This window comes from Phalangium opilio, unplaced genomic scaffold (genome assembly GCF_054372755.1).
Source record: "Phalangium opilio isolate 3A_F unplaced genomic scaffold, DU_Popi_V2 ptg000105l_1, whole genome shotgun sequence".
Taxonomy (NCBI): domain Eukaryota; kingdom Metazoa; phylum Arthropoda; class Arachnida; order Opiliones; family Phalangiidae; genus Phalangium; species Phalangium opilio.
The window spans coordinates 2,894,828-2,919,397 of NW_028324207.1; the positions used below are offsets into that span (position 1 = coordinate 2,894,828).

At 40.0% G+C, this 24,570-nt stretch overlaps 2 protein-coding genes, 1 long non-coding RNA gene and 20 other non-coding genes across 24 annotated transcripts in view; 2 read left to right on the forward strand and 21 right to left on the reverse strand.

The window, feature by feature from the left end:
• The window catches only part of LOC149625257 (ATP-binding cassette sub-family C member 1-like), a 175,447-nt gene that overhangs the window by 71,984 nt on the left and 78,893 nt on the right, over positions 1-24,570 (reverse strand). The gene's annotated exons all lie outside the window — the stretch shown is intronic.
• LOC149625264 (uncharacterized protein F54H12.2-like) lies at positions 706-1,852 on the forward strand. The gene is made up of 2 exons (XM_089852125.1): positions 706-1,680; positions 1,739-1,852. Exon 1 carries the CDS (start codon positions 706-708, stop codon positions 1,480-1,482), a length of 777 nt encoding a protein of 258 aa, XP_089708251.1. The 3' UTR covers positions 1,483-1,680; positions 1,739-1,852.
• Positions 2,216-3,988, forward strand: LOC149625265 (uncharacterized). The gene is made up of 3 exons (XR_016374463.1): positions 2,216-2,446; positions 2,526-2,637; positions 3,450-3,988. It is a non-coding gene; the product is annotated as an uncharacterized LOC149625265 (long non-coding RNA).
• TRNAP-CGG (transfer RNA proline (anticodon CGG)) lies at positions 10,576-10,647 on the reverse strand. Its single transcript has one exon. It is a non-coding gene; the product is annotated as a tRNA-Pro (tRNA).
• TRNAP-UGG (transfer RNA proline (anticodon UGG)) lies at positions 10,735-10,806 on the reverse strand. Its single transcript has one exon. It is a non-coding gene; the product is annotated as a tRNA-Pro (tRNA).
• TRNAP-UGG (transfer RNA proline (anticodon UGG)) lies at positions 11,212-11,283 on the reverse strand. Its single transcript has one exon. It is a non-coding gene; the product is annotated as a tRNA-Pro (tRNA).
• Positions 11,692-11,763, reverse strand: TRNAP-CGG (transfer RNA proline (anticodon CGG)). Its single transcript has one exon. It is a non-coding gene; the product is annotated as a tRNA-Pro (tRNA).
• TRNAP-CGG (transfer RNA proline (anticodon CGG)) lies at positions 13,223-13,294 on the reverse strand. Its single transcript has one exon. It is a non-coding gene; the product is annotated as a tRNA-Pro (tRNA).
• Positions 14,648-14,719, reverse strand: TRNAP-UGG (transfer RNA proline (anticodon UGG)). The gene has a single exon. It is a non-coding gene; the product is annotated as a tRNA-Pro (tRNA).
• On the reverse strand, positions 15,284-15,355 carry TRNAP-CGG (transfer RNA proline (anticodon CGG)). Its single transcript has one exon. It is a non-coding gene; the product is annotated as a tRNA-Pro (tRNA).
• Positions 15,599-15,670, reverse strand: TRNAP-UGG (transfer RNA proline (anticodon UGG)). Its single transcript has one exon. It is a non-coding gene; the product is annotated as a tRNA-Pro (tRNA).
• TRNAP-CGG (transfer RNA proline (anticodon CGG)) lies at positions 16,075-16,146 on the reverse strand. Its single transcript has one exon. It is a non-coding gene; the product is annotated as a tRNA-Pro (tRNA).
• Positions 16,553-16,624, reverse strand: TRNAP-UGG (transfer RNA proline (anticodon UGG)). The gene has a single exon. It is a non-coding gene; the product is annotated as a tRNA-Pro (tRNA).
• Positions 17,189-17,260, reverse strand: TRNAP-CGG (transfer RNA proline (anticodon CGG)). The gene has a single exon. It is a non-coding gene; the product is annotated as a tRNA-Pro (tRNA).
• TRNAP-UGG (transfer RNA proline (anticodon UGG)) lies at positions 17,504-17,575 on the reverse strand. Its single transcript has one exon. It is a non-coding gene; the product is annotated as a tRNA-Pro (tRNA).
• TRNAP-CGG (transfer RNA proline (anticodon CGG)) lies at positions 17,979-18,050 on the reverse strand. The gene has a single exon. It is a non-coding gene; the product is annotated as a tRNA-Pro (tRNA).
• Positions 18,298-18,369, reverse strand: TRNAP-CGG (transfer RNA proline (anticodon CGG)). The gene has a single exon. It is a non-coding gene; the product is annotated as a tRNA-Pro (tRNA).
• Positions 18,769-18,840, reverse strand: TRNAP-CGG (transfer RNA proline (anticodon CGG)). Its single transcript has one exon. It is a non-coding gene; the product is annotated as a tRNA-Pro (tRNA).
• Positions 18,929-19,000, reverse strand: TRNAP-CGG (transfer RNA proline (anticodon CGG)). The gene has a single exon. It is a non-coding gene; the product is annotated as a tRNA-Pro (tRNA).
• Positions 20,460-20,531, reverse strand: TRNAP-CGG (transfer RNA proline (anticodon CGG)). The gene has a single exon. It is a non-coding gene; the product is annotated as a tRNA-Pro (tRNA).
• TRNAP-CGG (transfer RNA proline (anticodon CGG)) lies at positions 22,148-22,219 on the reverse strand. Its single transcript has one exon. It is a non-coding gene; the product is annotated as a tRNA-Pro (tRNA).
• Positions 23,574-23,645, reverse strand: TRNAP-UGG (transfer RNA proline (anticodon UGG)). The gene has a single exon. It is a non-coding gene; the product is annotated as a tRNA-Pro (tRNA).
• TRNAP-CGG (transfer RNA proline (anticodon CGG)) lies at positions 24,210-24,281 on the reverse strand. Its single transcript has one exon. It is a non-coding gene; the product is annotated as a tRNA-Pro (tRNA).

A 24,570-nucleotide genomic window follows, 5' to 3' on the forward strand; every position in this document is an offset into this window, starting at 1 on the left:
CAGGAAATAGATATAGTATGAGCTTTTACATCACTTTACCTTCCGACTCGTCGATGAGGTATTTCCCCGAAAATACGAGAAGTAAATTCAGGACGTACCTCCACGAACCCATAAAATTACAGGGATTTTTCGAAGTAGGCTTAGCGGAAATTAGCTACCCGCACACTTGGGATAATTTGAGTAGGGCATGCTCGCTTATACTCGTGAGTAATGGTAGAGTAGTATATTCTACAATCATAGAGTTACCCGCCGGATATTATGGTAATATCCAGGACCTTATCGAGCAACTTAACTACGTCGAGGATGACGTGGCGGGCGTTATTACGCGTGAACCTTCAATTCCCGCCCAGCTCAAGTATTCCTTTAGTTACATAAAGCGCATATGAAGAGTACAAATTTCTCTCAAAGAGGATTATTTGTTAACTGTACCGGGGGAGTTAGCTGTTATTCTCGGATTTTCGAAAGATTCCACGGAATCAACGACTTTTTCCCAGTCTACCATAGCCACGTACTCCATTGACCTCGATGCGGGACTTCATTCACTCTTTGTTTATAGCGACGTGGTCGAGTCTAGACCCGTGGGAGATGTGCACATACCTCTACTAAGAATCGTTAGCGTGCAGGGTAATGACGGAGAAACGGTAGACAAAGATTTCCCTAGACCGCACTACCGCCTGCAATACTTTCCAGTCAATTGAAATTAACATGAGTGAGCTTGGTACCCCCGTAGGAACAATAGATATGGTAGGAACTGTACACTTGGACCTTTGTCAACAACCTCGATACTTCCCAAATTTAACGGATATCAATTTCAAGTTTGTTAAAAGTCCAAACGAATTTTGCGTGCATGCAGACGGTGCAGTTAAATGGAAAGTGGTTTACGAGTTAGCATCCCTGTACGTTCGTAAAGTAAAATTACCATCGGAAGTGTTAATCGCCCACGCTAAATGTTTGGAACTGGCAACCATGAAATACCCGATTATTCGCACGGAATGTAACTCATTCTCAATTAACAGTGGTACAAAAATATGTGTTAGAGATAATTTATTCATGGGTCAACTACCCAAAAAAGTTCTTTTCGCTCTTGTAGATCAAAATGCATATTTGGGTGATTACGGAAAGTCACCCTTCAATTTTCAACCTTATGATTTAAATCATATCGCCTTGTACCTTGACGGAGCTAGCGTTCCACATAAAGCTCTTACCCCAAACTTTTCTGGTGGTCAATATATGAGATCTTATACTAATCTTTTTACTCAAACCTCTCAATGGTTATTGGACGAGGGAAACTACATTTCACGGGAGGAATTCCCCAATGGGAATTGCATATTTGCTTTTGATTTAAGTGCCGACCTCAGTAGTTCAACTTCTCAATTTCAATTGATAAGGAATGGTAACTTGAGATTGGAATTAAAATTCGCCAAGGACTTGCCCAAGACTATCACAGTTTTATATTACTCTGAGTTTCAAAAATTTGGTTGAGATTGATAAGAATGGAACAGTTATTTACGATTACAATTAAAAAAACTATGAACACTACGCAATTAACTGAAGTTATGCAAAGGGATAAATTCACCAAAGATCTGTTTCGAGGTGTTTTTGCAGCCGACCTGCTACCCGAGAAAGTAAAGTTTTTCCCTTCACTGTATATTGTAAATACTGGCTCTTCAGAAACTGAAGGTGAGCATTGGACTGTTATTTACTCTTCTAGTAACAAAAATACCGAGTTCTTCGATAGTTTCGGAAACCCGCCGGACATGTTTCAATTCAACGATTTTGTAGAAAGAAACAGCGTTACCGTAACTTTTAATTCTAAACAACTTCAAGGAAATTCCAGTCGGACATGCGGCGGATTTTTTTGAGGTCTTTGGATAGTCAGGGAATTTAATAAATGGGTCTTGAGGTCTTTGGATAGTCAGGGAATTTAATAAATGGGTCTTAGAGGTCTTTGGATAGTCAGGGAATTTAATAAATGGGTCTTAGAGGTCTTTGGATAGTCAGGGAATTTAATAAATGGGTCTTAGAGGTCTTTGGATAGTCAGGGAATTTTAAAATGGGTCTTAGAGGTCTTTGGATAGTCAGGGAATTTTAAAATGGGTCTTAGAGGTCTTTGGGTAGTCAGGGAATTTAAGAAATGGGTCTTAAAAGTCTTTGGGTAGTCAGGGAATTTAAAAATGGGTCTTAGAGGTCTTTGGGTAGTCAGGGAATTTAAGAAATGGGTCTTAAAAGTCTTTGGGTAGTCAGGGAATTTAAAAATGGGTTTTAAAAGTTTTTGCGTAGTCAGGGAATTTGAAAAATAGGTTTTAAAGGTCTTTGGGTAGTCAGGGAATTTAAAAATAGGTTTTAAAGGTCTTGTAAAAATTTAATTTATTACAAATTTCTTGCTCAAAGATCCCTCTCACAAGAAAACCGGTTTTAATGAAGGAAAATAGTGAGAAATCTGAAAGTAAGTGTCTTCATCTCTACTCTCTAAATGTTGCTACGTTTTTATTTTTATTTTGATTTAATTTTAATTAATTTTCCAGGTTTGGAAAATTTGGAAAAATCAGTGACTGATTTGACAAACAAGTTGTTGGAAATTTTGGATAAATTGGAGACGTCAACTGCCACAGTTGAGGAGAAAAACTCGAAAATGTTGTAAGTTTTAAGTCCTATAATTCCTATAAAATCCTATATTTTTGTTTTGAGCTTGTCCCATTTAAGTTCCTCTGAATTTTAAAAGTAAAATCCAATTTGTTATTTTACTTTAGGTTTTTCTGCATAGTTTAAGCCAAAATAGTATTATGTATTAGCGTGTTTTTAGTCCTATATTTTCCTATAAAAACACGTAATTTTTTTCTCCTATAAAATCCTATAATTCCTGAAATAAAAAAGTCCTATTTTTCCTATAAAAAACAAGTTTTTTTTTCTCCTTTAAAATCCTATAATTCCTGAAATAAAAAAGTCCTATTTTTCCTATAAAAACACGTTTCTTTCTCCTTTAAAATCCTATAATTCCTGAAATAAAAAGTCCTATTTTTCCTATAAAAACGCACATTTTTTCTCCTTTAAAATCCTATAATACCTGAAATAAAAAATCCTATTTTTCCTATGGAAAACACGTTTTTTTCTCCTATAATACCTGAAATAAAAAATCCTATTTTTCCTATAGAAAACACGTTTTTTTCTCCTATAAAATCCTATAATACCTGAAATAAAAAAGTCCTATTTTTCCTATAAAAACACGTTTTTTCTCCAATAAAATCCTACAATTCCTGTAATAAAAAAAATCCTATTTTTCGTATGAAAAACACGTTTTTCCTCCTATAAAATCCTATAATTCCTGAAATAAAAGCATTCCTATTTTACCTATAAGGAATTTAAATTTTTGGCTGTGCTCCCTGTTGTCTATTTTTTATTTAATTAATATTTAATTAGTTAAATGGTTTCCAACTTTTTTCTTCCACTAGTTCTTCCGCCACCAACAAAAAAAACTCCTCCATGATAGTGGTGATGTAGATTGTGAAGTTCAATAATTAAGTGATGTAAAAATTGCTTTCAGTTTTATAATAATTTAATAAATAATATTTATAAGAGTTGAATAAAGGTAAAGTTAAATCGTTTAATTCAACTTTCTAACTTAATTTTTAACAAAGATATAAAGGTTTGTTCGATTTTTAAGCCTAAACACGTGTAGTTTTCAAGTTTGAAATTTTTGCACCCTTTTTCATATTAAGCAAACATTCAGCTCGTTTTATTCACCCCAGAGCAATCAAACCAAAAGGGTCAATAAAAAACATCGGAATGATGCTCAAGTGTTACCTAACCAAAAGCCACCAATTTTGGGGTGTTGGGTTACAACAGTTTGTAATGGCATTACGTTCCTCTAAGAATGAGTCGACAGGCTAAGCTAAGGGAAAAATATCGGAACATAGTATATCATAGGACTAGCGAAATATTTATTAAACATCTGTAAAAGTTAAAACAGATTCTGCTCAAAAACCTTTTTACTCAGAGACGTAATAATAAACTGAATTTGGATAAAAACATTTGTAGTATTTTACCGCATTATGTTGGAATAGCATAAGAGGACAAGTAAAATATTGAAAGACCATCCGAATTTTCGCAATAGTTGAATAGGATTCTGCACATGTAAATTTATTTTACGATACAAAATTTATTTTAAGGTTAATACAAAGTATTTTATACCAAATAGGTATATAAAATGTAGAGATTATTTAAAATGAAAACAAACTTCTGAGCTACGAATTAGAAACAACAAATGAACAAAAATTAAATTATAACCACTTCATGTGGATAATAAGAATTTTTTGTTCACTTTCAAGTTTAACTTATTTGTGGAATATATTACTAATATTATGGAATCCCTTATTCATAACTGCGAAACAAGTCCCCACAGGAAGTTTGTAAAACACACAGTGGCTATAATGAAGTGTTTTTCATAACTTCGTTCTTCTAATTGCACATTGAAGTGTTTATTTTCACTTTTATGAACATTATCATAATCTTCATTATAAGCATCTTTTACACTTTAAAGGCTATCAAATTTTCAATTTATGAAGGATTTTATGTGTTGGATTGCGGTATCTATTACCAGTATTATGGAATATGTTTAGCTCAAAAAAAGATTTTCAAGTCCTCTTACCTTATTCGAAATTCCGACACAAGTCCCCAGAAGAAGTAAGTAAATCCTGTTAAGATTATGATCTGTATTGTAAATAAGAAATCTTTTTTTTTCGTTTTATAGTTTTAACTAATGTTTTTGAACTTCATATATCTTGAAATTTCAGAATCCATTACGCATATCGTGGAATCTCTTGAGATCTTGGAAATGATTTTTATTTCCTTTTACTAGTCCCCGGATGAAATATGTAAAACTTGCCGTAATTATAATCAAATTTATTTTCATAACTATGATTTTTTAATTGCATACTTCAAGGTTTCTTTTCAATTTTAGCAACCATTTCCTTGTAACCTTGTTATTAAGCGTTTTTTACCCGGTAGAATTTTTTAAAACATTTTACCCTTAGGAATTACGGAATCTTTTACCAATATTATGAGCCATGATTAGCCCTTGGAAATGATTTTGAAGTCCTCTCATGCTATTCAAATTTCCGAAATAAGTCTCTTAAGAATTATGTAAAACCTAGAGTGTTTATAATCTAAATTTTTTCCATAACTTTTATGTTTTATTTATTTATTAAAGTGTTTTTGTTTATTAGCAACGTTTTTGGTGAACGTGTTAATAAGCTTTTTTCCTTTAAATTTTATGATATTTTCTTATTTTTGAATTGGGGAATCTTTTAGTAATATTATGGAATATCTTGTGATCTTGCTGATTTGAAGTCCTCTTGCGCTATTTAAAATTCCGACTAAGTCCCCAGAAGAAGTATGTAATACCTACATTCATAACAATTATGTTCTAAATGCATACTATAGTGTTTATTTTCATTTTTAGCAACCTTATCTTTGTAAGCGTCTGAAGAAGCATTTTTACTTTTAATTTTAACATATATATTTTTTAACATATTTATTTTTTTAATAATTCTTATTTTGCGATTTTTTTAATAATTCTTATTTTGCGATTTTTTTATTTTGATATTTTTTTAAGTTTAACTTTTTTTCTTACTATGCTATTCAAGATTCCAACACAATACCGGGGACAAATAATGAAGAAGCGTTCAACAATGGATAAGCCAATGACTACATAATTTTAGTTGGATTCATATCACTGGTTTCATTTCAAGGGTTTCAGTTTGTTCATCGTTGTTTTTAACAGATATTAAAATATTACAATGAACTCTAAAAGCAAGACTCATTGAACTTATTTAAAAAAAATCACTATTTAAGAAAATATTTTAATTTTAGTATTTTCGTTTTAAACCTTTAAACAGTTTCTTCATTCGGTATTATTGCTTGGACGTTTCACTATGCAGATTGGTCTTATAACTAATAGAAGAATTTATAAAAACACACTTTATTATACACTTCACCCTCTCTTTAAGAAATATTGGTAATGCAAAGTTATATTAGAAAATGCGAGGGGGCCGTCGCTCCTTCAAATCTCGTACACCTAGGTTTAAAAATCATTCAAATCACATAAATCACTTCCCAAATCTAACAAATCACTAAAATCGCTATGAAATCAATCAAATCGTTCAAATCGCTGCAAAAATCAGTGAAATCACTAGTAAATCATTCAAATCACTATATAAATCAGTGAAATCACTAGTAAATCATTCAAATCACTATATAAATCAGTGAAATCACTAGTAAATCATTCAAATCACTATATAAATCAGTGAAATCACTAGTAAATCATTCAAATCACTATATAAATCAGTGAAATCACTAGTAAATCATTCAAATCACTATATAAATCAGTGAAATCACTAGTAAATCATTCAAATCACTATATAAATCAGTGAAATCACTAGTAAATCATTCAAATCACTATATAAATCAGTGAAATCACTAGTAAATCATTCAAATCACTATATAAATCAGTGAAATCAATCGTAAATCTGTCAAATCACTATACAAACAGTCAAATCAAGAAATCATCAAATCACTATCAAATCAATGCCGAATCACTAGCAAATCGTTCAAATCACTAGCAAATCGTTCAAATCACTAGCAAATCGTTCAAATCACTAGCAAATCGTTCAAATCACTAGCAAATCGTTCAAATCACTAGCAGATCGTTCAAATCACTAGCAAATCGTTCAAATCACTAGCAAATCTTTCAAATCTCAGTAAATTATTCAAATCTCACCAAATCATTCAAATCTCACCAAATAATTTAAATCTTCAACAAATCAATCAAATCCCCGACAAATTATTCAAATCATACAAATCCCCTACAAATCATTCAAATCGTCGACAAATCATTTAAGTCCCTGACAAATCATTCAAATCCTCGTTAAGTCACCAGCCATTAAAATCGTACAAATCATTTAAAACCTTCAAATCACATAAATCGAGTCGAAATCATCGTAAAACCGTGAAAATCGCTCTCAAGTCATTCAAATTGGTTCCAAATCAGCATATCAGTCAAATAACTGAAATCATCAAAATCGATAGTGAAAATGGCATAAATAGATTTAAAAGCTTTTTCTCAATAAATTGTAAAATAACAAGAAATAAGTTGGACTCTGGACTTGGCAAAGCAAGTATTTGTAAGTTGTCTGAAAATAAATTGTTAGACAAAAAATGGAGGGCATCTTAAGCGGAAAACAGCACTATCTTCTTATTTGTATCTCTTTCCTTTCAAAGAATTTATATTAGCCATTGAAGTTTAAACATTTTAGTATATAAAAAACACCTCTTGTTGTAAAAAAATAAGCGATTCAAAAACGACATGCAAAAAAAACATATTTTGGTTTTTTGTTTATAATTCTCGTTTGTCCGTCCAGTTTTTTATTATCAAACTTTACTTGCAATTTATTGAAACCGTGACCAAGGAGGATATAAAGGTGATGGGAGATTCGTGCACGCGCACCTAGCTACCTGGGTTACGCTCATCACGTGACCACGCAAATCCCAATTCAAAAATTAGCGGGGACTTCATGCTAGGTTAGGCCTTAGAAGCAATGCCGCCTATTGTACGTGTTCACCGCACATGCAGTGATTTTTTTAAAATTTTATCGGGCGTTAATTCGACTCCCCCAAAGGCGTTAATCCATCTTAAACACTTATCCAGTAGAGGTTTAGGTGTAGGGAAGGAATCCGTTCTCTTTAATTCAGTTTTATCTGAGAACCATAATTTACTATTATTAAAAAATAAATAAATTCATGATAAATGTACCGTTAAAGCACTAAAAATTTCAGCGCGACGCATTAAGCGTTTGCCAAAAATTAAAACAAACGAACAGACGAAGCTCGATGACGATGTAAGCGGAACTATTTACGCGATAAAGAATCTCCCAGAACGAGTGAAAACGGGCGAAACCACGGCCGATAATCTGTAAGCGCGTTTCAATGGGAAAACGGGCAGTCGAAGATTCCCTCAACCCTATATCCTCCTAGCCGTGACTGATAAGGAGGCGGAATGTCTTTCTTAGTGGGTGGAAAAAAAATAGAGAGAAACCTCTGAGTTGAATCTTTCAAAGCGAAAGAGTAAAGCCCCGTTTTCAATCAATTTTTTTTATGAAAAGCGCAAGCTTTTACTTGAAAAATCAAGGCAACACGCAACAGGAAAATAATAAACAGTTTTCAATCGCGCTTGGGCTGAAGCTTTAAGCTTTTTTTGACGCCACTTTTGCTTGAATGTTTGTTCAAGCTGATATCTATCCTCCGTAGATATTTGCTAAATTTTTTGATTTCAAGCGCGATGGAGGTATATAATCTCTTGACGTCAGTTTAGTGTCCAATAAATATTTTCCGTTTTTCACGCCTCTGAGTGTGTCGTCGACCATTCGACTCGAAGATTTTTAGTGTTATATTTTAGACAAATAACTAGTAACAATTATGCTATTTTTGAAAATGGCAACAAAAAGAGTAAAAGAAATGCTACGGATAGAAAGAGGGGCACCTGGAAAAGGTGGCGCTGTTAAAAGTTGGCGAGACATAAACCTAACCTATGGAACTGAGGTTTAAAATACCACGTCTTTTCGAGGAACCGACATCCTTGTTTATAGTTTTAAGGGCAAAACTGTCTTGGTACCCGTCCACTATCACGTGATATCGGTAACCGCACGCTTTAAAAGCTTTGCGCGACCAGTTTGAAAACGGTTAGTAGTTCTGTAGTCTGTTTTTTGGTCTGGTAGCGCGCTGATTGAAAATAACGCTTTTTTGCTACCTTAATCGTGAGCAAAAAGCGTAAACTTTTTGTTTGATTGAAAACGAGCCTTTAAAGAAACGAAGCTTTGTACTAAGGTCAAATTTATATATGTATATGTATTTCCCGGGGAATAGGACAATGGGGTTAAGAGTTTTAATAGGCTAAGATTAAAGGCGTAAATGGAACCCCCTTAACTTTGCTATACTATTAAGAGTTTTTACTCCGTCTAGTTATGTTATAACCAATGGAGTAATGCGTTGATAACCAGTTATTAATTATATTATAATAAAAACGGTGCACGCGATTGCATGGGTAACACGGTCAAAAAGGTGACTAGTAAAATTTACAGCTTTGAAAGTTCAAAAATCGTGGCGCGAGAGCCGATTTGAACTTCAGTATAGAGCTCGGGTACTAAAAAGAGTTCTCAAACGTATCTTATAATAGTTTGTTGAAGTGTAGAATGATTTTAAACTTTTACTTGAAATGTAGAATTTTGCATTGTTTGATAGTCCCTTATTACTAAATATTGTCCCTGACCCACCAGTTTTACGACTTCAGAACCAGTTTTCGTATACATATACATGTATAGAAAGCATTTTCTCACTGGTATTTGATTAGTCGCGATGACGTACCCTTCAAAATTCCATAGACATAGTGAACACCTACAATAGACCAGTAAGATGATGGATTTAGTTTTTTGGCAAACGAAATTCTGAAATTGGTTACTGTAAGGATTTATTTGTGATTGTGTTGATTTGTACGATTTAGGGAAAAAGAAAAAATTAATGCTAATCTAGAAATGGTAATTTATAGTGTCGTGGTTACTGTATTTCTCGAGCATTGAAATAAGTTGGCCTTTCTCAAGTTTATGTGGCACTCTTCGTAATTTTACAGTGCATGTGTCGCTTAAGATCATTGTTGGTTGTTATACAACCTTAGCACATTGGAAACAACACGGAGTAATGCCATATAATTTGTGTCCTTATTTTCTCTGTATAATGGGGTAATCTTCCCTACTATGTGAAAGAAGGGTAGCATCGAGCAAAGCAATAGTTTAAAGCAAACACCTGTAGTTGATTCCTCTACTCCTTTTTCGCAATGCCATAAAAACGCCTTAAACCCATTTTTTCACTCTCTATGTGCATAACGCAAAGAGGAGAGAAGCTAGTAGCTAATGAAAAAATGTCACCTTTGAGTTTGCATTTCTGTTCACTAGATGGCGCTTGCTTCATTTTCAATCTGCTCCTTAACGGGCGTATATATATATGGCCAGCTTGTTTATTTTATTTTTAGGTCTCTTACTTCTACATAAACTCAGGGCCGTCTGGGATTTAAACCCGGGACCACTCACACCCGAAGCGAGTACCATACCCCTAGACCAACGGACCAAGTTTGACACTGAAACATGCTCAACTCATAGGCCTACAATTTTGCTATTTGTGTTTAAATAGTCAATTACTTCTTCAAAAACTCGGGGCCGTCTGGGATGTAAACCCGGGACCACTCACACCCGAAGCGAGTATCATACTCCTAGACCAACGGACCTAGTACGACACTGAAACATGCTCAACTCTACGCCTACATTTTAACTAGTTGCATATAAATAGTCACTAAATTACTTCTACAAAACTCGGGTCCGTCCGGGATTTGAACCCGGGACCAGTCGCAACCAAAGTGAGTATCAAACCCCTAGACCAACGGACTTGTATAGCACTGAAACATACCTGAACTCTTAGGACTACACCGTCAACAGTTGCATTTAAATAGTCACTATGTTACTTCTGCAAAAACACGGGTCCGTCCGGGATTTGAACCCGGGACCACTCCCACCCGAAGCGAATATCATACCCCTAGACCAACGGACCTAGTATGACACTGAAACATGCTCATCTTTACGCCTACAATTTAACTAGATGCATATAAATAGTCACTAAATTGCTTCTGCAAAACTCGGGTCCGTCCGGGATTTGAACCCGGGACCACTCGCACCCAAAGCGAGTATCATACCCCTAGACCAACGGACTTGTGTGACACTGAAACATACCTTAACTCTTAGGACTACACCGTCAACAGTTGCATTTAAATAGTCACTATGTTACTTCTGCAAAAACACGGGCCCGTCCGGGATTTGAAACCGGGGCCACTCACACCCGAAGCGAGTATCATACCCCTAGACCAACGGGACAAGTTTGACACTGAAACATGCTAAACTCATAGGCCTACAATTTTACTATTTGTGTTTAAATAGTCAATTACTTCTGCAAAAACTCGGGTCCGTCTGGGATTTAAACCCGGGACCACTCACACCCGAAGCGAGTATCATACTCCTAGACCAAAGGACCTAGTATGACACTGAAACATGCTCATCTCTACGCCTACAATTTAACTAGTTGCATATAAATAGTCACTAAATTACTTCTGCAAACCTCGGGTCCGTCCGGGATTTGAACCCGGGACCACTCACACCCAAAGCGAGTATCATACCCCTAGACCAACGGACCTGTATGACACTGAAACATACCTGAACTATTAGGACTACACCGTCAACAGTTGCATTTAAATAGTCACTATGTTACTTCTGCAAAAACACGGGTCCGTCCGGGATTTGAACCCAGGGAAACTCACACCCGAAGCGAGTATCATACCCCTAGACCAACGGACCTAGTATGACACTGAAACATGCTGAACTCTACGCCTACATTTTAACTAGTTGCATATAAATAGTCACTAAATTACTTCTGCAAAACTCGGGTCCGTCCGGAATTTGAACCTGGGACCACTCGCACCCAAAACGAGTATCATACCCCTTGACCAACGGACCTTTATGACACTGAAACATGCTAAACTCTTAGGACTACACCGTCAATAGTTGCATTTAAGTAGACACTATGTTACTTCTGCAAAAACACGGGTCGGTCCGGGATTTGAACCCGGGACCACTCACACCCGAAGCGAGTATCATACCCCTAGACCAACGGACCTGTATGGCAATGAAACATGCTAAACTAATAGGCCTACAATTTTACTATTCGTGTTTAAATAGTCAATTACTTCTGCAAAAACTTGGGTCCGTCTGGGATTTAAACCCGGGACCACTCACACCCGAAGCGAGTATCATACTCCTAGACTAAAGGACCTAGTATGACACTGAAACATGCTCATCTCTACGCCTACAATTTAACTAGTTGCATATAAATAGTCACTAAATTACTTCTGCAAACCTCGGGTCCGTCCGGGATTTGAAACCGGGACCACTCGCACCCAAAGCAAGTATCATACCCCTAGACCAACGGACCAAGTTTGACACTGAAACATGCTCAACTCATAGGCCTACAATTTTACTAATGGTGTTTAAATAGTCAATACACCTAAAAATAAATTCATTCAAAATTTACAACGGCCCTACGAGTTTCTAAACCGGGCTTTCACGAATGAGGGGTGATCTTATTGGTTCGCTTAGAAATGCGCAGAGGCAGAATTTTTGTGTCAGAATGTTTTCAGCCAATGAAAAAATGTCACCTTTGAGTTTGCATTTCTGTTCACTAGATGGCGCTTGCTTCATTTTCAATCTGCCCCTTAACGGGCGTATATATATGGCCAGCTTGTTTATTTTATTTTTAGGTCTCTTACTTCTACAAAAACTCAGGGCCGTCTGGGATTTAAACCCGGGACCACTCACACCCGAAGCGAGTACCATACCCCTAGACCAACGGACCAAGTTTGACACTGAAACATGCTCAACTCATAGGCCTACAATTTTACTATTTGTGTTTAAATAGTCAATTACTTCTTCAAAAACTCGGGGCCGTCTGGGATGTAAACCCGGGACCACTCACACCCGAAGCGAGTACGATACTCCTAGACCAAAGGACCTAGTATGACACTGAAACATGCTCATCTCTACGCCTACAATTTAACTAGATGCATATAAATAGTCACTAAATTACTTCTGCAAAACTCAGGTCCGTCCGGGATTTGAACCCGGGACCACTCGCACCCAAAGCGAGTATCAAACCCCTAGACCAACGGACTTGTATAGCACTGAAACATACCTGAACTCTTAGGACTAACCCGTCAACAGTTTCATTTAAATAGTCACTAAATTACTTCTGCAAAACTCAGGTCCGTCCGGAATTTGAACCTGGGACCACTCGCACCCAAAGCAAGTATCATACCCGTTGACCAACGGACCTGTATGACACTGAAACATGCTAAACTCTTAGGACTACACCGTCAATAGTTGCATTTAAGTAGTCACTATGTTACTTCTGCAAAAACACGGGTCCGTCCGGGATTTGAACCCGGGACCACTCACACCCGAAGCGAGTATCATACCCCTTAACCAACGGACCTGTATGACACTGAAACATGCTAAACTCTTAGGACTACACCGTCAAAAGTTGAATTTAAATAGTCACTATGTTACTTCTGCAAAAACACGGGTCCGTCCGGGATTTGAACCCGGGACCACTCACACCCGAAGCGGGTATCATACCCCTAGACCAACGGACCTGTATGGCAATGAAACATGCCAATCTAATAGGCCTACAATTTTACTATTCGTGTTTAAATAGTCAATTACTTCTGCAAAAACTCGGGTCCGTCCGGGATTTGAAACCGGGACCACTCTCACCCAAAGCGAGTATCATACCCCTAGACCAACGGACCAATTTTGACACTGAAACATGCTCGACTCATAGGCCTACAATTTTACTAATGGTGTTTAAATAGTCAATTACTTCTACAAAAACTCAGGGCCGTCTGGGATTTAAACCCGGGACCACTCACACCCGAAGCGAGTATCATACTCCTAGACCAAAGGACCTAGTATGACACTGAAACATGCTCATCTCTACGCCTACAATTTAACTAGTTGCATATAAATAGTCACTAAATTACTTCTGCAAACCTCGGGTACGTCCGGGATTTGAACCCGGGACCACTCGCACCCAAAGCGAGTATCATACCCCTAGACCAACGGACTGTGTGTGACACTGAAACATACCTGAATTCTTAGGACTACACCGTCAAGAGTTGCATTTAAAGAGTCACTATGTTACTTCTGCAAAAACACGGGTCCGTCCGGGATTTGAACCCGGGGTCACTCACACCCGAAGCGAGTATCATACCCCTAGACCAACGGGACAAGTTTGACACTGAAACATGCTCAACTCTACGCCTACATTTTAACTAGTTGCATATAAATAGTCACTAAATTACTTCTGCAAAACTCGTGTCCGTCCGGAATTTGAACCTGGGACCACTTGCACCCAAAGCGAGTATCATACCCCTTGACCAACGGACCTGTATGACACTGAAACATGCTAAACTCTTAGGACTACAATTTTACTAATTGTGTTTAAGTAGTCAATTACTTCTGCAAAAACTCGAGCCCGTCCGGGATTTGAACCCGGGACCACTCACACCCGAAGAGAGTATCATACTCCTAGACCAACGGACCTAGTACGACACTGAAACATGCTCAACCCTACGCCTACAATTTAACTAGTTGCATATAAATAGTCACTAAATTTTCTACAAAATTCGGGTCTGTCCGGGATTTGAACCCGGGACCACTCACACCCGAAGCGAGTATCATACCCCTTGACCAACGGACCTGTATGACACTGAAACATGCTAAACTCTTAGGACTACACCGTCAAAAGTTGCATTTAAATAGTCACTATGTTACTTCTGCAAAAACACGGGTCCGTCCGGGTTTCGAACCCGGGACCACTCACACCCGAAGCGAGTATCATACTCCTAGACCAAAGGACCTAGTATGACACTGAAACATGCTCATCTCTACGCCTACAATTTAACTAGTTGCATATAAATAGTCACTAAATTACTTCTGCAAACCTCGGGTCCGTCCGGGATTTGAACCCGGGACCACTCACACCCAAAGCGAGTATCATACCCCTAGACCAACGGACCTGTATGACACTGAAACATGCTAAACTCATAGGCCTACAATTTTACTAATTGTGTTTAAATAGTCAATTTTTTCTGCAAAAACTCGAGCCCGTCCGGGATTTGAACCCGGGACCACTCACACCCGAAGAGACTATCATACTCCTAGACCAACGGACCTAGTACGACACTGAAACATGCTCAACTCTACGCCTACATTTTAACTAGTTGCATATAAATAGTCACTAAATTACTTCTACAAAACTCGTGTCCGTCCGGGATTTGAACCCGGGACCACTCGCAACCAAAGCGAGTATCAAACCCCTAGACCAACGGACTTGTATAGCACTGAAACATACCTGAACTCTTAGGACTACACCTTCAACAGTTGCATTTAAATAGTCACTATGTTACTTCTGCAAAAACACGGGTCCGTCCGGGATTTGAACCCGGGACCACTCACACCCGAAGCGAGTATCATACCCCTTAACCAACGGACCTGTATGACACTGAAACATGCTAAACTCTTAGGACTACATCGTCAAAAGTTGAATTTAAATAGTCACTATGTTACTTCTGCAAAAACACGGGTCCGTCCGGGATTTGAACCCGGGACCACTCACACCCGAAGCGGGTATCATACCCCTAGACCAACGGACCTGTATGGCAATGAAACATGCCAATCTAATAGGCCTACAATTTTTCTATTCGTGTTTAAATAGTCAATTACTTCTACAAAAACTCGGGGCCGTCTGGGATGTAAACCCGGGACCACTCACACCCGAAGCGAGTATCATACTCCTAGACCAAAGGACCTAGTATGACACTGAAACATGCTCATCTCTACGGCTACAATTTAACTAGTTGCATATAAATAGTCACTAAATTACTTCTGCAAACCTCGGGTCCGTCCGGGATTTGAACCCGGGACCACTCACACCCAAAGCGAGTATCATACCCCTAGACCAACGGACCTGTATGACACTGAAACATGCTAAACTCATAGGCCTACAATTTTACTAATTGTGTTTAAATAGTAAATTTTTTCTGCAAAAACTCGAGCCCGTCCGGGATTTGAACGCGGGACCACTCACACCCGAAGAGAGTATCATACTCCTAGACCAACGGACCTAGTTCGACACTGAAACATGCTCAACTCTACGCCTACATTTTAACTAGTTGCATATAAATAGTCACTAAATTACTTCTACAAAACTCGTGTCCGTCCGGGATTTGAACCCGGGACCACTCGCAACCAAAGCGAGTATCAAACCCCTAGACCAACGGACTTGTATAGCACTGAAACATACCTGAACTCTTAGGACTACACCGTCAACAGTTGCATTTAAATAGTCACTATGTTACTTCTGCAAAAACACGGGTCCGTCCGGGATTTGAACCCGGGACCACTCCCACCCGAAGCGAATATCATACCCCTAGACCAACGGACCTAGTATGACACTGAAACATGCTCAACTGTACGCCTACATTTTAACTAGTTGCATATAAATAGTCACTAAATTACTTCTGCAAAACTCGGGTCTGTCCGGGATTTGAACCCGGGACCACTCACACCCGAAGCGAGTATCATACCCCTTGACCAACGGACCTGTATGACACTGAAACATGCTAAACTCTTAGGACTACACCGTCAAAAGTTGCATTTAAATAGTCACTATGTTACTTCTGCAAAAACACGGGTCCGTCCGGGTTTTGAACCCGGGACCACTCACACCCGAAGCGAGTATCATACTCCTAGACCAAAGGACCTAGTATGACACTGAAACATGCTCATCTCTACGCCTACAATTTAACTAGTTGCATATAAATAGTCACTAAATTACTTCTGCAAACCTCGGGTCCGTCCGGGATTTGAACCCGGGACCACTCACACCCAAAGCGAGTATCATACCCCTAGACCAACGGACCTGTATGACACTGAAACATGCTAAACTCATAGGCCTACAATTTTACTAATTGTGTTTAAATAGTCAATTTTTTCTGCAAAAACTCGAGCCCGTCCGGGATTTGAACCCGGGACCACTCACACCCGAAGAGAGTATCATACTCCTAGACCAACGGACCTAGTACGACACTGAAACATGCTCTACTCTACGCCTACATTTTAACTAGTTGCATATAAATAGTCACTAAATTACTTCTACAAAACTCGTGTCCGTCCGGGATTTGAACCCGGGACCACTCGCAACCAAAGCGAGTATCAAACCCCTAGACCAACGGACTTGTATAGCACTGAAACATACCTGAACTCTTAGGACTACACCTTCAACAGTTGCATTTAAATAGTCACTATGTTACTTCTGCAAAAACACGGGTCCGTCCGGGATTTGAACCCGGGACCACTCACACCCGAAGCGAGTATCATACCCCTTAACCAACGGACCTGTATGACACTGAAACATGCTAAACTCTTAGGACTACATCGTCAAAAGTTGAATTTAAATAGTCACTATGTTACTTCTGCAAAAACACGGGTCCGTCCGGGATTTGAACCCGGGACCACTCACACCCGAAGCGGGTATCATACCCCTAGACCAACGGACCTGTATGGCAATGAAACATGCCAATCTAATAGGCCTACAATTTTACTATTCGTGTTTAAATAGTCAATTACTTCTACAAAAACTCGGGGCCGTCTGGGATGTAAACCCGGGACCACTCACACCCGAAGCGAGTATCATACTCCTAGACCAAAGGACCTAGTATGACACTGAAACATGCTCATCTCTACGCCTACAATTTAACTAGTTGCATATAAATAGTCACTAAATTACTTCTGCAAACCTCGGGTCCGTCCGGGATTTGAACCCGGGACCACTCACACCCAAAGCGAGTATCATACCCCTAGACCAACGGACCTGTATGACACTGAAACATGCTAAACTCATAGGCCTACAATTTTACTAATTGTGTTTAAATAGTAAATTTTTTCTGCAAAAACTCGAGCCCGTCCGGGATTTGAACCCGGGACCACTCACACCCGAAGAGAGTATCATACTCCTAGACCAACGGACCTAGTACGACACTGAAACATGCTCAACTCTACGCCTACATTTTAACTAGTTGCATATAAATAGTCACTAAATTACTTCTACAAAACTCGTGTCCGTCCGGGATTTGAACCCGGGACCACTCGCAACCAAAGCGAGTATCAAACCCCTAGACCAACGGACTTGTATAGCACTGAAACATACCTGAACTCTTAGGACTACACCGTCAACAGTTGCATTTAAATAGTCACTATGTTACTTCTGCAAAACACGGGTCCGTCCGGGATTTGAACCCGGGACCACTCCCACCCGAAGCGAATATCATACCCCTAGACCAACGGACCTAGTATGACACTGAAACATGCTCAACTGTACGCCTACATTTTAACTAGTTGCATATAAATAGTCACTAAATTACTTCTGCAAAACTCGGGTCCGTCCGGAATTTGAACCTGGGACCACTTGCACCCAAAGCGAGTATCATACCCCTTGACCAACGGACCTGTATGACACTGAAACATGCTAAACTCTTAGGACTACACCGTCAATGGTTGCATTTAAATAGTCACTATTTTACTTCTGCAAAAACACGGGTCCGTCCGGGATTTGAACCCGGGACCACTCACACCCGAAGCGAGTATCATACCCCTAGACCAACGGACCTGTATGGCAATGAAACATGCTAAACTAATAGGCCTACAATTTTACTATTTGTGTTTAAATAGTTAATTACTTCTGCAAACACTCGGGTCCGTCCGGGATTTGAAACCGGGACCACTCGCACCCAAAGCGAGTATCATACCCCTAGACCAACGTACCTGTATGACACTGAAACATGCTAGACTCATAGGCCTACAATTTTACTAATTGTGTTTAAGTAGTCAATTACTTCTGCAAAAACTCGAGCCCGTCCGGGATTTGAACCCGGGACCACTCACACCCGAAGAGAGTATCAAACTCCTAGACCAACGGACCTAGTACGACACTGAAACATGCTCAACCCTACGCCTACAATTTAACTTGTTGCATATAAATAGTCACTAAATTACTTCTACAAAATTCGGGTCCGTCCGGGATTTGAACCCGGGACCACTCACACCCGAAGCGAGTATCATACCCCTTGACCAACGGACCTGTATGACACTGAAACATGCTAAACTCTTAGGACTACACCGTCAAAAGTTGCATTTAAATAGTCACTATGTTACTTCTGCAAAAACACGGGTCCGTCCGGGATTTGAACCCGGGACCACTCACACCCGAAGCGAGTATCATACCCCTAGACCAACGGACCTGTATGGCAATGAAACATGCTAAACTAATAGGCCTACAATTTTACTATTTGTGTTTAAATGGTCAATTACTTCTACAAAAACTCGGGGCCGTCTGGGATGTAAACCCGGGACCACTCACACCCGAAGCGAGTATCATACTCCTAGACCAAAGGACCTAGTATGACACTGAAACATGCTCATCTCTACGCCTACAATTTAACTAGTTGCATATAAATAGTCACTAAATTACTTCTGCAAACCTCGGGTCCGTCCGGGATTTGAAACCGGGACCACTCGCACCCAAAGCAAGTATCATACCCCTAGACCAACGGACCAAGTTTGACACCGAAACATGCTCAACTCATAGGCCTACAATTTTACTAATGGTGTTTAAATAGTCAATACACCTAAAAATAAATTCATTCAAAATTTACAACGGCCTTACGAGTTTCTAAACCGGGCTTTCACGAATGAGGGGTGATCTTATTGGTTCGCTTAGAAATGCGCAGAGGCAGAATTTTTGTGTCAGAATGTTTTCAGCCAATGAAAAAATGTCACCTTTGAGTTTGCATTTCTGTTCACTAGATGGCGCTTGCTTCATTTTCAATCTGCCCCTTAACGGGCGTATATATATGGCCAGCTTGTTTATTTTATTTTTAGGTCTCTTACTTCTACAAAAACTCAGGGCCGTCTGGGATTTAAACCCGGGACCACTCACACCCGAAGCGAGTACCATACCCCTAGACCAACGGACCAAGTTTGACACTGAAACATGCTCAACTCATAGGCCTACAATTTTACTATTTGTGTTTAAATAGTCAATTACTTCTTCAAAAACTCGGGGCCGTCTGGGATGTAAACCCGGGACCACTCACACCCGAAGCGAGTACGATACTCCTAGACCAAAGGACCTAGTATGACACTGAAACATGCTCATCTCTACGCCTACAATTTAACTAGATGCATATAAATAGTCACTAAATTACTTCTGCAAAACTCGGGTCCGTCCGGGATTTGAACCCGGGACCACTCGCACCCAAAGCGAGTATCAAACCCCTAGACCAACGGACTTGTATAGCACTGAAACATACCTGAACTCTTAGGACTACACCGTCAACAGTTTCATTTAAATAGTCACTAAATTACTTCTGCAAAACTCAGGTCCGTCCGGAATTTGAACCTGGGACCACTCGCACCCAAAGCAAGTATCATACCCGTTGACCAACGGACCTGTATGACACTGAAACATGCTAAACTCTTAGGACTACACCGTCAATAGTTGCATTTAAGTAGTCACTATGTTACTTCTGCAAAAACACGGGTCCGTCCGGGATTTGAACCCGGGACCACTCACACCCGAAGCGAGTATCATACCCCTTAACCAACGGACCTGTATGACACTGAAACATGCTAAACTCTTAGGACTACACCGTCAAAAGTTGAATTTAAATAGTCACTATGTTACTTCTGCAAAAACACGGGTCCGTCCGGGATTTGAACCCGGGACCACTCACACCCGAAGCGGGTATCATACCCCTAGACCAACGGACCTGTATGGCAATGAAACATGCCAATCTAATAGGCCTACAATTTTACTATTCGTGTTTAAATAGTCAATTACTTCTGCAAAAACTCGGTTCCGTCCGGGATTTGAAACCGGGACCACTCTCACCCAAAGCGAGTATCATACCCCTAGACCAACGGACCAATTTTGACACTGAAACATGCTCGACTCATAGGCCTACAATTTTACTAATGGTGTTTAAATAGTCAATTACTTCTTCAAAAACTCGGGGCCGTCTGGGATGTAAACCCGGGACCACTCACACCCGAAGCGAGTACGATACTCCTAGACCAAAGGACCTAGTATGACACTGAAACATGCTCATCTCTACGCCTACAATTTAACTAGTTGCATATAAATAGTCACTAAATTACTTCTGCAAACCTCGGGTCCGTCCGGGATTTGAAACCGGGACCACTCGCACCCAAAGCAAGTATCATACCCCTAGACCAACGGACCAAGTTTGACACCGAAACATGCTCAACTCATAGGCCTACAATTTTACTAATGGTGTTTAAATAGTCAATACACCTAAAAATAAATTCATTCAAAATTTACAACGGCCTTACGAGTTTCTAAACCGGGCTTTCACGAATGAGGGGTGATCTTATTGGTTCGCTTAGAAATGCGCAGAGGCAGAATTTTTGTGTCAGAATGTTTTCAGCCAATGAAAAAATGTCACCTTTGAGTTTGCATTTCTGTTCACTAGATGGCGCTTGCTTCATTTTCAATCTGCCCCTTAACGGGCGTATATATATGGCCAGCTTGTTTATTTTATTTTTAGGTCTCTTACTTCTACAAAAACTCAGGGCCGTCTGGGATTTAAACCCGGGACCACTCACACCCGAAGCGAGTACCATACCCCTAGACCAACGGACCAAGTTTGACACTGAAACATGCTCAACTCATAGGCCTACAATTTTACTATTTGTGTTTAAATAGTCAATTACTTCTTCAAAAACTCGGGGCCGTCTGGGATGTAAACCCGGGACCACTCACACCCGAAGCGAGTACGATACTCCTAGACCAAAGGACCTAGTATGACACTGAAACATGCTCATCTCTACGCCTACAATTTAACTAGATGCATATAAATAGTCACTAAATTACTTCTGCAAAACTCGGGTCCGTCCGGGATTTGAACCCGGGACCACTCGCACCCAAAGCGAGTATCAAACCCCTAGACCAACGGACTTGTATAGCACTGAAACATACCTGAACTCTTAGGACTACACCGTCAACAGTTTCATTTAAATAGTCACTAAATTACTTCTGCAAAACTCAGGTCCGTCCGGAATTTGAACCTGGGACCACTCGCACCCAAAGCAAGTATCATACCCGTTGACCAACGGACCTGTATGACACTGAAACATGCTAAACTCTTAGGACTACACCGTCAATAGTTGCATTTAAGTAGTCACTATGTTACTTCTGCAAAAACACGGGTCCGTCCGGGATTTGAACCCGGGACCACTCACACCCGAAGCGAGTATCATACCCCTTAACCAACGGACCTGTATGACACTGAAACATGCTAAACTCTTAGGACTACACCGTCAAAAGTTGAATTTAAATAGTCACTATGTTACTTCTGCAAAAACACGGGTCCGTCCGGGATTTGAACCCGGGACCACTCACACCCGAAGCGGGTATCATACCCCTAGACCAACGGACCTGTATGGCAATGAAACATGCCAATCTAATAGGCCTACAATTTTACTATTCGTGTTTAAATAGTCAATTACTTCTGCAAAAACTCGGTTCCGTCCGGGATTTGAAACCGGGACCACTCTCACCCAAAGCGAGTATCATACCCCTAGACCAACGGACCAATTTTGACACTGAAACATGCTCGACTCATAGGCCTACAATTTTACTAATGGTGTTTAAATAGTCAATTACTTCTTCAAAAACTCGGGGCCGTCTGGGATGTAAACCCGGGACCACTCACACCCGAAGCGAGTACGATACTCCTAGACCAAAGGACCTAGTATGACACTGAAACATGCTCATCTCTACGCCTACAATTTAACTAGATGCATATAAATAGTCACTAAATTACTTCTGCAAAACTCGGGTCCGTCCGGGATTTGAACCCTGGACCACTCGCACCCAAAGCGAGTATCAAACCCCTAGACCAACGGACTTGTATAGCACTGAAACATACCTGAACTCTTAGGACTACACCGTCAACAGTTTCATTTAAAGAGTCACTATGTTACTTCTGCAAAAACACGGGTCCGTCCGGGATTTGAACCCGGGGTCACTCACACCCGAAGCGAGTATCATACCCCTAGACCAACGGGACAAGTTTGACACTGAAACATGCTCAACTCTACGCCTACATTTTAACTAGTTGCATATAAATAGTCACTAAATTACTTCTGCAAAACTCGTGTCCGTCCGGAATTTGAACCTGGGACCACTTGCACCCAAAGCGAGTATCATACCCCTTGACCAACGGACCTGTATGACACTGAAACATGCTAAACTCTTAGGACTACAATTTTACTAATTGTGTTTAAGTAGTCAATTACTTCTGCAAAAACTCGAGCCCGTCCGGGATTTGAACCCGGGACCACTCACACCCGAAGAGAGTATCATACTCCTAGACCAACGGACCTAGTACGACACTGAAACATGCTCAACCCTACGCCTACAATTTAACTAGTTGCATATAAATAGTCACTAAATTACTTCTACAAAATGAGGGTCTGTCCGGGATTTGAACCCGGGACCACTCACACCCGAAGCGAGTATCATACCCCTTGACCAACGGACCTGTATGACACTGAAACATGCTAAACTCTTAGGACTACACCGTCAAAAGTTGCATTTAAATAGTCACTATGTTACTTCTGCAAAAACACGGGTCCGTCCGGGTTTTGAACCCGGGACCACTCACACCCGAAGCGAGTATCATACTCCTAGACCAAAGGTCCTAGTATGACACTGAAACATGCTCATCTCTACGCCTACAATTTAACTAGTTGCATATAAATAGTCACTAAATTACTTCTGCAAACCTCGGGTCCGTCCGGGATTTGAACCCGGGACCACTCACACCCAAAGCGAGTATCATACCCCTAGACCAACGGACCTGTATGACACTGAAACATGCTAAACTCATAGGCCTACAATTTTACTAATTGTGTTTAAATAGTCAATTTTTTCTGCAAAAACTCGAGCCCGTCCGGGATTTGAACCCGGGACCACTCACACCCGAAGAGAGTATCATACTCCTAGACCAACGGACCTAGTACGACACTGAAACATGCTCAACTCTACGCCTACATTTTAACTAGTTGCATATAAATAGTCACTAAATTACTTCTACAAAACTCGTGTCCGTCCGGGATTTGAACCCGGGACCACTCGCAACCAAAGCGAGTATCAAACCCCTAGACCAACGGACTTGTATAGCACTGAAACATACCTGAACTCTTAGGACTACACCTTCAACAGTTGCATTTAAATAGTCACTATGTTACTTCTGCAAAAACACGGGTCCGTCCGGGATTTGAACCCGGGACCACTCACACCCGAAGCGAGTATCATACCCCTTAACCAACGGACCTGTATGACACTGAAACATGCTAAACTCTTAGGACTACATCGTCAAAAGTTGAATTTAAATAGTCACTATGTTACTTCTGCAAAAACACGGGTCCGTCCGGGATTTGAACCCGGGACCACTCACACCCGAAGCGGGTATCATACCCCTAGACCAACGGACCTGTATGGCAATGAAACATGCCAATCTAATAGGCCTACAATTTTACTATTCGTGTTTAAATAGTCAATTACTTCTGCAAAAACTCGGGTCCGTCCGGGATTTGAAACCGGGACCACTCTCACCCAAAGCGAGTATCATACCCCTAGACCAACGGACCAATTTTGACACTGAAACATGCTCGACTCATAGGCCTACAATTTTACTAATGGTGTTTAAATAGTCAATTACTTCTACAAAAACTCAGGGCCGTCTGGGATTTAAACCCGGGACCACTCACACCCGAAGCGAGT

Bases quoted from the DNA above. Each gene is read 5' to 3' on its own strand.
- LOC149625264 (XM_089852125.1), top strand. From the start codon at position 706: ATGAGTGAGCTTGGTACCCCCGTAGGAACAATAGATATGGTAGGAACT.